Source organism: Phallusia mammillata, chromosome 7 (assembly GCF_965637545.1).
Source record: "Phallusia mammillata chromosome 7, kaPhaMamm4.hap1.1, whole genome shotgun sequence".
NCBI lineage: Eukaryota > Metazoa > Chordata > Ascidiacea > Phlebobranchia > Ascidiidae > Phallusia > Phallusia mammillata.
The window spans coordinates 1,342,992-1,358,006 of NC_137258.1; the positions used below are offsets into that span (position 1 = coordinate 1,342,992).

Below are 15,015 nucleotides of genomic sequence, written 5' to 3' on the forward strand. Positions count from 1 at the left end.
GCACGTCGTACCGCAACCTCTCGTTGTCTGAAGGTCAAACCTGAAGCGGGCCACCTGTCACATGCGATCAAGCTTCTCGAAATATCGTTCCTACCTTAAGTCGTCTGTATGCAAATACGCGGCGTCCAGTGCAAACAGGTTTCGCACCGCAAGCCTCGATTTAGGGAAATTTCGTTTTGTGAAGTAAATAAAGATATTTAGTGTCGAAGTGGAATCAAAACAGTTTTAGCAGGAAAAATTCAGATGAGAAAACACTAAGAAATAAGTCCAAATTTATCGTTGTTGAAACTTTGCAAGTATTAATTGTTATTATAAAACATGATGCTGCCATGCATTAAAAACTATGGCTAAGTGTAAAATTTGTAACAAAATTTGGGATGTGAAAAATTTCACATTGAAAAAAAAAACATGTTAAAATTATAAATTGTTGTTCAAACTTCGTATTTTTTTGTGTCCCATCTTCCAATGTTGTTTTGTCATAAACAGTAGTTTTGAAAAATACTTTTATTGCATTAAAAGCGCTTTTAACAGTCAAGAGTGCTTTGACACGGAATGACGGTCAGAAATGTCAGAAATCTTAAACTTGTTTTATGCCATTCTAAAGTATTTTTGTCAAAAAGAACTTTCCAACTTTTGAAACAAAGATCGCCGATTTAGGCGTTTCCCAAAGTAGCCTCCTGAAATTGGCGCGAAATCACCGCAATACAGAAACGTTTACTACATTATACGAGTGAAGACGACTTGTGGGCGTTTCTGCGCAAAGCGGGGAATTTGTTGAAATGTAAACTGCTTAAAATTTTTAAGCTTTTTTTTCAGGGTTGCTGCATGACGAAAACGTATAGTTTGTATCGGTAGATTTTTGTTTAGATATTTCTTTTGTACACATGTTATTTTTGATGCATTATTTATGAGCCTTCTTTTTAAATTGATTCCCCAGGTGATTCATTCTGCAAATTTAAAACCTTAATTTAAATTTTATTCGTAAGGTTTAACCATAAAATACAAAAAAATCTGAGTTTTGTTTTTTCGTATTTTTTTGTTTACAAACACAAACAAAGAATTATGGATTAAATCAAACTACGTTGGCTTAAAGAACCCGAACCCTTCCTACAAAGCTTTTGCGTTTTGGGATTTATCAAAAACTGAAGCCGAAAGTTATGCCTCAAACATCCAACCCGACTCATCAAGAGCAGACCAACTTTGTGTGACGATGCTGTGACGTGACGCGTGTGCTTAGACGCCGAAAAGAAGGTTGCTACCGTTTTGCTGTGCGCCGTTCAGGTAGCCTGAAGCGAGGTTTCGAAGATCGCCTCGTTTATAAAAGAGCGAGGACAGAAAGTCGCTCAGAAAGGTCGGAAACATATGCACGGTTTGCACGTCCGCCATTTTGCAAACATACAACAAGCAAAGTGTTCCACTTAATACACGTAGATGATTGAGATTCAAGCAGCGTCGAGTTTTCAGCCTCAAGTCAGTGCCCACTTAAGAATGAGCGAAGGACCGAGCAAGCGTCTTCCTTCGACTCAAAGTGAGGAAGTCTTAAGTAGTGAGGAAGAGGCGACAGAACGGTCGAGCGGCACATCAATCACAGCCGATTCCGGTTTTCAAACTCTGCCGGATTTTTACCGCTCAGCCTCAACTTCAAGTTTCAGATCGCACGGTTCCGGTTCAGAGGACGGAAACTGGTCAACCGTGACGCCATCGTCTGCGTTTGTGAGCGTTGAAAGGCCTTCTACGTCACAACTGCCCCCAAACACAGATTTGCCGCATGGTGTTGCCCTGCGAAGGAACGAAAACAAGCCGACCTGGCCCGACTTGAACAACATTTTCAGCGGGAGTTCTTTGCCACGAGTGTCTGCCCCCCTCGCGACGTACTTACCGCCTTTGCCGCTGTTCACACCAACTGCGCCGATGCAACCTCACTTACCGTGGGTCGTTCAAGCTCTCGCCAACCAGAGAGGCCCAGTAGCGGTGCCTGTGACTGCGCACGACCCTAGAATGCAGTTGGACTGGCTTGGACTGAGGGCGCCACAGGCAGCGCCAAACCTTATCCAACTATCTGCTTATTATTACGCGTACGGAGGCGCCTTTCGGGATCTCATTTCGTCCATCGCGAGTCAATCAAATATGGCGGAAAAAGACAAAACAGCGGTGCCGAGTTCATATTCTAATCTCTCAGCTTTGCCTCGCGAAACCGCCCACTCATTGGACAGAAGCTGGGTTCTAAGTAAATCAGAAACACCGGTCACTACATCAGTTAGTCCTCCGCTCACCACTCTGGGACCACAACACGCTATGAGCCAGTTGCTGCAGCGAATACAACAAAATCGCCTTCAATCCGATTGTCCAATCGAGCAACGTCGACGCAGCAGCGATGTTTCGCCGATGTCTGCGCAGCCGCCTACAGCCAATGACCATTTTCCCACACGAAGCGCGGATTCATCATCGGCGTTTTTGTTTTCCGGCGGCGGAAACCTGGCGACCGATATCCGGCCAAATGCTGCCATGAAGCCAAAGCCTCAGCACGCGTTGTCGTGTGGACACTCAGCTATGGCAAAGCCAGGAGCCACGGTGCCACAGTTCAGCCAGAGCAGAAAGGCAAGCAACAGCCGCGTGCCGACGCGTCCGAAGAAGAGATACATTTGCAAATACTGCGGAAGGGAATTCACAAAATCGTACAATCTCCTAATTCATGAGCGAACTCACACTGACGAAAGGCCTTACTCATGTGAAGTTTGCAACAAGGCATTCAGACGACAAGACCATCTGCGTGATCACAGGTTGGTTTCAATTCTACTTGAAACAATTTGAATATAATGTAAAATAAAACGCGTTGTATTTAAACGACCACAAGACATTTTTATTCAAGTGTCTGAATTTAAGAGGTCACAAACGTATAGCATGTAAAATATGCACTGAGTTTTATAGGACATGTCTGTGTTTAATCATTGTACATTTAAATAATTTAAAACTATAAGTTAATTTGCAATTTTAATACTTAGCATACAAAAGATCGAAAAGTTTAATTCTATAAATTGTAATTGCATAATTGGCTAAATAAAGGAAGCCTCTTTTCAAACAGTAAACGACCAAATTGCCTACTTGAGCGGTCGACAAGTGCATTTTTAAATATTTATTGCAGAAGATGATAAAGTACTTATCAAATAAACTCTTCAAGGAGATTAATTGCAAAGAGAAACCTCAAAACGCAAAAATTAACCGATAATAAATATGGGTTTAAGACACTTAACAAATTTGTTTGTCGAAAATATACTTTTTACAGACAGTGAAATGCGAAAATTCATTTATATTTTGTTGCAAAAATGTCTATAAAATTAATGGCATAGTTAGGGATAAATAAGTCTACAGAGTATTCAGTTAAATGGGTCGAATAGCGGATTATAGGGCAACGTTAGAAGCAAATTAAATGTCAAGCGTTGAAAGTTTCTATAATTCAAGTTGTGACGACTGCAATCTCGTAAGTTAATTTTGAAATTAATCTCAACCGTCGCGGGTTCGAATCCCATCCCTGGTTAAACGATTTTTTTCCGCTGGTAATTAGTTCAACGCTTGAAACTGCAAACGAATATTTTGTAAATATTTTTCTCCAAAAAAGCTGAAAATACAAACGGTTGCGCACATTTTTCTCGCTGCGACAACTACTTTTTATTTTATAAAAAACTGAAATGTGTGATCTGATAAAATATTTGATGACAAAAAAGCAAAAGCGCATTGCTACTTTCAAAAAAAGGCGCATTGGTGCATCGCATTCACTTCGCTTATGCTGGGTGAATGATATAATATAAGAAAAATTTATAGTTCAAAGCGAAAAACGAATAACGTACGTTTAAAGCAGTGGTTCTCGACTAGTGGTCCATGATGACTTTTTGGGTGGTCCACAGGACATCCACTAAATTGAGTGATAAATTAGAGATGATTGCAAATTACATGTTGAAAGAGGATCAAAATGTTAGCTGTTAATAATTGTATCTCACTTCTTAAAAATCCATTTTAAAGAATTATGTTTGAAGCCCAAATGGTTGTTTCGTACGCGTACTTCAAACTTGCCACAAAATGAAATGGTCCACGATATTATTTGTACTGGGCCGGTGGTCCACGGCCCGAAACGAGTTGAGAACCACTGGTTTAAAGTAATGCAAACCAAGATCTCTTTTCATAAAAATACAAACAAAAGTGTGATTTAATAAAATAATTGTTGGCAGAAAAGCAAATAAAAAAGAGTGGGAAACACTAAGAACGCGCTTGTTAATGATTCTTCTAACAAATATACACCGGTTTAAGCGATCCTGAAGCGTTGTATTATATAGCTTATAAAATCTACAGAAAATATAACAGCAAATTACTAGGTAGGATAATTATAAGTAGAATTATGATTGCCTGAAAAAAAAAAATTTATGACATTATTCTTTTCCGTTATTTAAACATTTATCTTACGTCTGGTATTAGCCCCAAACTAGTACGTCGCTTTTCACGGGGAAATTGGGTTAGAATATGTAGATTAAAACACGAAAAATGAAATTCCAACCTAACAGACAGGGGAAGGGGATTATGTTAATTTTTGTCTTCATTGACAACTAAACGCGAACAAAAATAGTTTTAAACTTCGCCAAAACATCCTGGATTAAATTTCTCAACGGCAACATCGGGCAAATTTGCAAACAAAACTTGATGTAAGTAAACAAACATACCTCTATACCGCGACATATTAAGCAACGCCTGAAGTTTGACATTTCACGAGGAGAGGAAATATTCGTGGATAGCTATGATTTCTATTCTCATTTGTGGCCGATTTAATCCGATTTCAATTGCGGCTTTGCATAATTTCATATCACATATTACCGCTTCTGTAACACGGCGTCACGATTTCGTTTATTGAGCACATACCAAGTAAGAAGTTAATAATGGCTGATGAGTTGCACGTGGCAGTTGAGGTCGATACGATAGATTGGCAGTAGGCAATAGCGGCAAAACAAACAATCAATTATTTATCGTTATTAATTTAAAGTTCTTAAAGACATAGAAATATTATCAGCGTATAAGCATCGTCAGTCGCCTATTTAAATAGAAGCATTCAAAGTTTATGTATATATTTTTATATTGGGCTTTTAATGAAACATATGCGTAAATAGGGCGTGAAATAACAATCAACTTCTTATCAACATTTATGTAAAGCTCTTAAGAAATAGGAGTATCATCAGTGTACAGTATAAGCATCGTCGCTTATTCAAATAAAATCATTTACAGTTAAAATTTAAATGCATATTTAACGTGTCGCCTTTAACATCTGCGTAACAAGGTCGTCATAAAATTTGCTTATTACGGGAATTTCAATAAAAATTCAAAGGTCACTGACCTGAACCCGAACCCAAGTTCATTTTCGATCGCTAGAGCGAACTTGAGAACCAATTTGTGGTTAGCTGGACAAAACGTTAATTTACCTCACACAAATACATTTCGGCACTGAACAAGTTGTTGTTTTGAACGGGGACTTGTGAAAGAATTTTTAAACAACGATTATTGGCGGGATGTTAAATTCTAAACAAATGTCCTGTTTTGTTTAACCGGTAAATATAATTAAAAAAATCTGACGTGTTGGCGTCTTATAATGCGGGGCATCTTCATCGGAGTAATGTCTGCTACTGAACACAGCCGTTTAACTGTGGCAGCAACATCATATTAGTTGAGTTCTAATGAAAACAATAATCTGTGATTTTTGTTTAAAAGATTCTAATGGCCACAAGCGAAGAACAAACGTAGGCACAGACGGACATCGCAACACCGAAACATAACTCAACAAACACATATTTTTTGAAGCAAATTTTCGGCACAAAATGTTTAATAGAAGTTATTGATATTGTGGCTTGGAGCGCGTAAGAATACGAGATGATAAAATTTCATTTGCGCAAAGTTGAAGTGTCAATCAAACTGCTAAATGTCACGTGATCCGACATCCGGTTGACAATTTGTGAATAGAGGAAGCAAATTTTAACGCTGAAATCCAGATGGCTAAAATTAAATACAAATTATCGTTGTAAAGTTAAACGTAAATTCGAATCGTCGCAGAAAACTTTACGATACAAATTTAGTTTCAACCATCGACATTACGCAAAAGACAACATTAGAATATTTCAACATTATTTTAAATGTTTCCGAATCAGCTTAAACAACGTTGAAACGAAAAAAGGCGTTAAAAACGATTTAAACAAGAATCTCTTTAATTGGAGTATCAAGACACCGCAAAAAACTAACTGCATGTAAAATGGTAAAAACCGCACAGATTGAACTTTGTTTAACTTCTTACGAACAGGTACGAATAGAAACCGATGAGTCTCCTTCCTGGAAGGCCGACCTAAACGGCAGCGATGTTGAGCGCTAAGCATTGGCCTCAGGGTGTCGCACACTTTCGCTGGTTTTCTGCTCAATGCGTAGCTTTGATGCTTGCAACAAAACCTCACAAGTAAAAAGCGAATGTAACTCGCCTGACAGGTTCATCACAAAACGAATTTCGGCAATCGCCGGCCGACACCAGGCTGCACCAGCTGACCTGATAGGTTTCTGGTCTTGACTTGACGCGCTGTATGTTTCAGTGAGCCTGCCATCCAAAAGCAAACACGTTCTCACCGCAAGCCACACCAACAAGCGACGGCAATTAATTTCGACTGCAGATAAAAAGCCACTGCTTGGTTCGGTTTCCAACAACATTGTCGCCAATTAGATTTCTCATGTCGAAAATTTTCACAAACCAACAATAAAATAAACTGATTTAAATTCTTCACTAAAAATATTTTCTAATTGGGAAACATTGTCATGACGACGCATCAATAGCCAACGTAAAAAGGTCGTTTATTATGATAAAAATATGGATTGTTGTAATATTTTGGATGCAGACTGGCCTACATTGGATACTGGATAGGAAAACGCTGTTTAACTAAACAAGGACCAATCAGTTTACCGTATACGGTGTAGCTGCAGCGCGTTAAGTCATGATCCACCAATTGTGTCATTCTCTAGTTTGTGTTCCATAACGTTTCAACGTTGCGCAGCTATTTCCGGCTTGGTGATTGTTTATTGTCATTGTGACGCTATATTTACTTTTAGCAAGCGAAACAAACTCAACTCAACCCAATTGGTGTTAAAAGTGAAACAAAATTTAATTGGTAGAGATGACCTAGTTGTCATGTTCGGTATCGGACTATGACCTTTCGGCAACCCGCCAATCTTTTCGTTGTGACTTAACCTATGTCGGCCTACTTTGGCATTTTGGCTTCTTGAATTCTAGCTATTGCTGTAGCTGGAGGCGCGAAGTTCGCCTTGCTGGTTGCGTAACAGCGCTGTATGCTAATGTTGAAACCAGTTAAACCGAGATGTGACATCAAAACCGCTCTGTAATTAATTGCACGCACACATGTCTCCTCATGCTTGTACTGTTGCAAATTAAATCTGAAATGAGCACTCTTATGTTGTTTAAAGCTTAGTCAACGTTCTGCAAAGCCTGCAACATTAAAAGTAATTCAGAAATCAAAAGATAAATTGAAAATCATGTTAGGCAATAAAATCAGCAACTATAATTCCTAGTTAACCTCTTTACAATGCTTCTAAATATAGGACCAATTGACCAACCAAAAAAATCGGGATAAAATAAGCAACGATCGAATGAAAACATTTTATTTCGAGCACAAACTCGTAAAAAAGATCGCAGCTTTTAGCACCAGTGTTGACATTGGGGAAATTAAGGATTTAATTTGTCGTTTTCGACGCAAACACATTAGGAAACTGTTGTTGACCCAATAAGCCAGCCGCATTTATTTGAACATTACAAGTCCACACCTGATGCTAATAGCTCGATTAAAAGCTAATATCGGGTTATGACTTTGTTTTGGCTGCATTTATCGCAAATTCGTTTCTATTTTTGGTACGTATTGTCGTTTGATATTAACAAGGTCATGACATTTAGGGAAAAATGTATATTTAGTTGCGCGTTTTTGATCGTTTAAAACAATAATCAGGTTCTTTGAACATCTCGAATCACAAGCTGTGTTGTGATTTATATCCTGCTGGCCACAAACTAGGTCCAATCAGCAAAACAAACATTGCCCACTAAAACCAGTGGTCGGCAAGCACAGGGCCGCGGCCCGTTGCCGGTCGGTGAAGGGTTCGTTACCGGGCCTCATAAAACTTACAAGGCTTACATTGAATCCAAGTTGTAATGACTGTAATTAGTTTTCAGTACTGAACATTTGTGCTTTTTTAAGGCCGGTCCTTGAAAAAAAAATCGGATTCAATTCGGTCCGCGGCATAAAAAAGGTTGCCGAATGCAAACGTATTTAACATCCGAAATATTAAAGCAACTGTACTCATAAAAACAAACCCAAATATGCCATTAGAATAGTGTAAATTGTTGTGTATAGTGCAGGGGTTCTTAACCAGGGGTGCGAGAACTGTTCCTAGGGGGTGCGGGGATGCTTGTATAAAAATTGAATTGAAATGGTTTTGTTAGTTGAGCAATTACAGAAGGGGGTGCGAAAATTGGTTGGTGATTTGAAAGGGGTGCAGCAAGGAAAAAGGTTAAGAACCACTGGTATAGTGATTTTGTGTTTAATGGGTGTAGCGCACGTTCCCAACGTATACTTCATAACGTTTATAAAACTTGATTTCAGATCCTTCCCAATCTAAAGTAAAAGGATAGAATTCGATACGTCACTGAGTAGGACCCAAACACGACATTTATTTTAATTACCAAAATATGTCAACCTATTATACGAATAATATGAATAAAACTTATCAAGATGATTTAATTGTAAATTGTTATGCCATTATTGGTAATAATCAGTTTGTCAACAAATTAACTTGATAAAATGACTTCGTTTTCAGCTAATTCATTGTTAACTATATTTATCAAGTGAAACTAATATTCAAGTACAAATCTTTTAGCTGATATTTCTTTTATCTGATATTAAGTCAGATTCCAACTGCGACATGTTAAGACTGATAATTTAAATATCTCGGTATCATAAACCTGCGAAAGGTATCATTTCAATTTTTTGTTTGAGCCCGTGAATTTAATCCCTTCTGATATCAACAGAAAATTTTTGACGGTTAGACTGGGAGCAATCTTTGATAAGATTAGTCAGATAAAATGCTTGCAGGAACCCAAGTATATTTTGTGTACGGGGCGGTGATACCACAAAGTATACACAAAACGGTTTGCAACAGCAATATGTTCGCAATGTTTTTACTTTATTTCAACTTACCTCATATGTTTTGTTTTTATTGAGATTAAAATTTTGTTTATAAAGTTGCCAAAAAGCAAATCAAAATTGGTTAAAAGAGATAATTTTACAAACAACTACTAATCTTTACTTTTGTAGTTTAATTTAAACATGGATTTCGGAGAAAAGTTGTTTTAGTGAAGAGAACTTATATTGTGACCGAGCAAAATCATGTTTTAATGAACTGTAACAAATAATGCGACGAAGCAAAGCGCAAAACGTAGCCTAAACTAAAACACATTATTAGACATAAAATAATAAAACATTTCCGCACTTCCTAATATCACACATTTCTACCTAATTAGAGTTTAAACGAATTTAATAATAACAAGTTTTTAGCGAGTATTCGCCATTTTATCCTAATTATTATAATTGTTGGTCGTCCGGCATTCACGCGACGCCATTTTGAATTTTCAAATCTTTGCTTCGTGGGATTAACTACGTTTACGTTTCAAGTGTTGTAGTTCTTAGTGGTGCAAAAGTAGGGAGCGGCCGTAGAGAACTTCACCACTTAACTTGATTTAGTTTAGCTTTCAACCTGCCTGCAGGGTGACACTAGACGCAGTGAGGCGTAAGATTCGGCTTGTTACGTAACAGTGGCATTGAAATATGTCGGTTGAGGCCTCAGACGTCAGAACTTTTTCAGTGAGGCGGATTAACAAGTCAGTCAGAATCTCAGGATACATTTTGGAGAAAACTTACAGTTTAGTTTAACACAAGATAGTGTAGATTTAGTGGTTTAGGAATCTTCATTTAGTTTACAAGTTATTTGCTAAAATTGTGTCGTCGGTCGTTTTCATGAAGTGACATACACAGATATTAGTAGAAAATAAAACTTTTTTAAATTATTAACAAAAAATTAGACTGACGCACTACACAAAATTTAAGTATGCTAGTAGTTGAAAAATATTTCAGTCATTGTTAATGACAGCTTCAGTTATCAGCAGATGTAACTTAAAAATGCAGAACAAAAAGAACAGTACAATAGTTTAGCAAGAAATAATTGAAACCTGTTTGGCTGGTTTTTTGTTTTGTTTTCACAACTCATTAGTTCGTATCAATCATTTGCTTTGCTTAATGCAAAACACGGTCAAGCAAAAATATAGCTTATATGTTTGAGGCAACATAAGTTATAACACCTGGGTGAAACCATGACTATTGTTGTTACAATAGGTTGATTGTTGCCAAACACAGCAAAGTCAAGTGTAAAAATATGTGTAACTTGATACTGTTAGCACTCAGCCTCAAACACTGACTGGATTTAAGTCTAGCTCGTGCTGATATAGTGTTGCTTTGGGTTGTACAGCTGTACGCACATAAAATTGGCTTCAATTGTGACAGACTGCAAAGTGTTATGTAATGTGAGATGAGTAATCCCATATCGAATGTACCTCAAAAATATTCAAACAGGAATTTCAAATGTAGGCTACGGTTTTTATTATCAACACTAGCAAAACTAATTGGGCAATGTTTCTCACGATATGTTTGACAAATTAAATGTATCCATATTCATAGAATAGGAAAATATTTTTAAACTTGAATTGTAAGTAAAAAAAACATGAGGCAAACTGATGATGTTATATTCAATGTCGGCTTATTTATTATTTATTTGGGTAGTTACTTACATACCAAAATATGTTTAAATTACATTGGTCCTATGTCAAATATTAAACAAATACAATTTTAGATGACAGTATTTTTTTGACAAGAAATCAGAAAAGAAGTACCTTATTTTGCTTGACAAATTAGGCATCTAAAAAGAATTAGCTTTAAACATGTTTTCTTCTATTTAGTCCTGCGCATTGCATACGTAACGGTACTTTATCTAGAAAACAGTGCGCAAATCGTGCTGCTGTAATCAGTGGCAGCCATCGAAACATCGTATAAACTGGCGGTTCAACATTTGCAGTTTTGCTTTCAGGTATATACACAGCAAAGAGAAGCCGTTTCGTTGCTCGCACTGCGGTAAAGGATTCTGCCAGTCTAGAACATTGGCTGTGCACAGAACACTTCATTTAAAAGTAAGTGGCTTTTATTTTGATGGTTACAGAGTATTATAGATGAGAATTCAATGCAAAGAGTTAATATGCATTGAGAATATTAAAGTAGGTCAAATTTTGGTCGATACAGAATAAAGCCTGGGGTTTGTGTTTATTGAAGAGTCCGGTATGTAATATTACAACCGTTCGAATTTTAATAATATTTTAAAAATGTATTGGTTAAAAGACTTCACATTCAATCTTTTCAAACGCCATGCAGTTTAAAAGCAAGATTTAAAGCATTGTAGCATTATTCGCTGTAAGGTTCAAGTACTAATACATAAGCTGTTGCTGCCAGACATAGTATCAAGTTTATAGAGCTTTTCTGGCAATTGTATATTTATTCCGACGTTTCGACGTCCTATACAGATCACATTCATCAGGGTGAATAACACTGAATGCGCGTAGTAAAATGTCGGTGCAAAAATTCAATTGCCAGAAGAGCTCTATAAAGTTCGGGTATTAAATTCAAAAATATATAAGTTTGCTATTGCAAAACGCAACACACCCTTCAAAAAACATTCAAACGTTTGTATCTCTTTTATTGCAGGAAGCACCGTTTCAATGTACAACATGCGGAAAAAGTTTCAACCAACGGAGTAACTTGAAAACCCACAGTCTTACTCACACGTCAATCAAACCTTTCCAATGTTCAGCATGTAGGTAGGCAACACTGACGCGGCATGCTGTGATTGGCTGCATAAAAGCTAAATCTGTGTATGTGCAAAGAATTGTCAAAGCTGCATGTTGCTGGCATGGCTTTTTGATTGAAATATTCTTGCGTTAATATGGGATAGGTTTAGACGACGTGAAGCAGTTGAACAATGTATCTTGGGATTAAGGTTGACTGTTTGGCCTTTTAGAGGAAACCTTTTTTTACTTCGTGTGTAGTCTTAGTTTACTGATATCATGTAAAAACTTAGAATTGTGACAATGTCAGGTTTGAGATTTGATTTAAACAGCTTAATGAATTATTTAAACAGCTTAATGAATAAATTTTATCAGAACAGGATTGGTTAAAAAACATGTGTCAATGCATTTGATCAACAAAAGGATTCAAATAATCCCCTAAGTTTTAAAATAGACTAATGCTAAATGAGCAAATGTGCATGGCCATTATTGTCGCAGAAACTCATAGAGTGACCATACTGTACATAGTATCAGACCCTCCAACAGACAGCATGGTCATCACTGTTTATGAGAATAAAAAAAAACAGATTAAAAATATGTTTAAAGTAACAGTTGCTGTGAGTAATATTCAGTACTATAGCAGAGTTTAACCGTCCTGTCTTCGAGTTTATAAAAACAGAAGTGCTTAATGTAGCTCGTTGATTCTGCAACTGCTCGTCTGCTGCCGTTAACGACTCTTTAATGGCGTCTGAGGTCCCAGACAGGCAAATTGCACACCACACATACATATGTAGTTATTTATTGCCATTTTTGACACTTTTCACTACCGTAGCACATTAAGTACAGTACACTATACGCCAAATAAAATGCTATGCTAAGTGGCTAGTAGGACGTTACAGCTAGTAGAACGCTTACAAAGGCATGGAATTGTAGCGATTAGGTTGCCTTGCAGGCATGGGGAACAGGTTATGTATTTTATGTGAAGCCTTGCTCTATTTTGCTGTTTCATATCTCCATTTAAATCTGCTTGCACACACCAGGGGCACACAAACCAACCAAACGGCTGCAAATAACCCTGCGTTTAAAATTGCTATTCAAACGGCTGGTTTATTTGAACTTTGTACACGTGCAGAGAAACACTAGCACCCAACAATCTTACATGCTGCGTTTGTGCTACAAGTTGAGAATGCGCTACTGCTGGGTGATGTTCAGTTGCTTAACTAACAACAATTCAACAATTGCCACATATTTTAACTTGTAACGGTTACAAACGATGTGAACAAATGTTTGGGAGAAAATCTAATATTAAATGGATTTAGATGTTTTCTTTACATAGCAGCCTAAATAACTTGTGCGCCAATCATTAAATCCTATATTTTTTTGTAGAAAAGTATTTCGAAGAAATTGCGACCTCAAGCGGCACATGGGCACGCACTGCCAACATAACGTCACAATGGAAGAACGCGAACAGACAATAGCGCCGCCATTTTGTGACGTTGCTTCCAAATTGGAATCGCTCGATATTCTCCGCGATGCGAGCGACCGCCCGGCGATGTTTGGTGCCGATGCAACTGACAATGCCGGCATATCGACACCGCCTTGAGATCTAATAGAAGATTAATGTTGCATTTTTTAGTCAATTGCTCTTTGTTTTATTGATTTTTGCCTTTTTTTTCAAAAATCAAAGCAAATTTGGTTTTGTTATTGATGAAGTTCAAAATGCGTTCCATAAAAATATTACTGTTTATTTTGAAAAAAAACATAGCAAGTTATCTCGCTACTAAAAACATTTATTGTACCAAAAAGTCACAATAAAACCAACAACTTTCATGATTCTGTTATATGTGCTGAATGATGAGCAATGCTGATTTAGCACTTTGTATTTTTTCGAAATCGTTTTTTTATTTCTACCTGATTGTTGTTAGGCTTTTAATAATATCATTACAGCGCATATATGTTTAAATAATGATTGCTTAAAAAATTTACTGCTGTTTTGCCCTTGATTTTATGAAGCTCCAATAAATATATACAGCTGTGGGATATGCTGGTGTATTTGCAGAGTTTATTTAAAAAAAGTTAAATTAGAAACATAAAATAAATTGAAAATATAAAAAATATTTTTTAAAATATTTTTTTTAAAGTGAAAATATATTTAAAAAAAACAAATATTAAAAAACTAAAAATATTCCATTTTGTCAAGGGTTTGCAAGTGATTAATTATTAACAACAGCCATAGGTAATGCAAAACTAGGACGAATTAAAAAGAAATATTTGGCAAAAAGTAAGAGTGAAACCATTTTGGTTTTGTCAGATTAATTTCTAAGTTCAGTTGCTATTGTTCTTCAACAAACAGTCCATTGTCCACATTTCCGGCCTGAATCAAGGTTCCAAATGGGTTCCATTAAAAATTAATGTTGGCATTTATTTGACGCCACACCAATCGTTATGAGGTTTTTTGGTGTATACTTGGTTTGTTAATGATTTCGGATTTCTGGAATTGAATGCTTCTTTACTTGTGATGCAATCTGAACAAAAGTTTCAAAACAGTAATACATGAACATAGGTAATGAGTTGAGTTGAGTTGAGTTTATTTCGCTTGGTGAAAGACAACATAGCGACACAATTGCACTAAAACAATCACCAAGCCGGAAATAGCTGCGCAACGTTAACACGTTATGAAGTGCAAAAAAGTGTCGGGCACAATTGGTGGATAGTAGTTGAACGCGCTGCAGCTACACCGTATTATAAGGCGTTATGTGTCGGGTGCTCACAAGAAAGTGAGTGTGGCGCAGAGTGAGTATAACTAAAAATGGAATCAAACTAAAACCTATAAGTTAGTGATTGATGGAAGAAATTTCAAATTTACCTTGGAAGAATTACGTGAAAAATCCGTTTAATCCAATGTGCAGAAGTATTAGTTAAGATTTCAGCATTAAGTTTCCACCAAAACCAGAACGTTGAAGGCAGATGTAGCCTACTTGTGTCCAGTATGTATTGTAAGGCTGTGTACCACTATACCAAGGAGGTTCTTGCACATCCTCAGAATAAAATAGATT

The 15,015-nt window shown here is 36.9% G+C and overlaps 1 protein-coding gene across 2 annotated transcripts; it reads left to right on the forward strand.

The window, feature by feature from the left end:
• The first annotated feature begins 1,062 nt into the window (after window positions 1-1,062).
• On the forward strand, window positions 1,063-13,999 carry LOC145238835 (uncharacterized). Of its 2 annotated transcripts, none has more exons than XM_080102115.1 (4): window positions 1,063-2,780; window positions 11,212-11,311; window positions 11,880-11,988; window positions 13,346-13,411. In XM_080102115.1, coding segments are annotated over exons 1-4 (1,560 nt in total). In that variant the 5' UTR covers window positions 1,063-1,431; the 3' UTR covers window positions 13,348-13,411. The 2 variants fall into 2 exon arrangements, with proteins under 2 accessions (XP_079958241.1, XP_079958240.1); XM_080102114.1 differs by having other exon boundaries at window positions 1,064-2,780; window positions 11,880-11,992; window positions 13,346-13,999.
• The last annotated feature ends 1,016 nt before the right edge of the window (window positions 14,000-15,015 follow it).

Bases quoted from the DNA above. Each gene is read 5' to 3' on its own strand.
- LOC145238835 (XM_080102114.1), top strand. From the start codon at position 1,432: ATGATTGAGATTCAAGCAGCGTCGAGTTTTCAGCCTCAAGTCAGTGCC. The intron at 2,781-11,211 runs GTTGGTTTCAAT...TTTTGCTTTCAG, and splicing joins GACCATCTGCGTGATCACAG to GTATATACACAGCAAAGAGA. The intron at 11,993-13,345 runs GTAGGCAACACT...ATTTTTTTGTAG, and splicing joins TTCCAATGTTCAGCATGTAG to AAAAGTATTTCGAAGAAATT.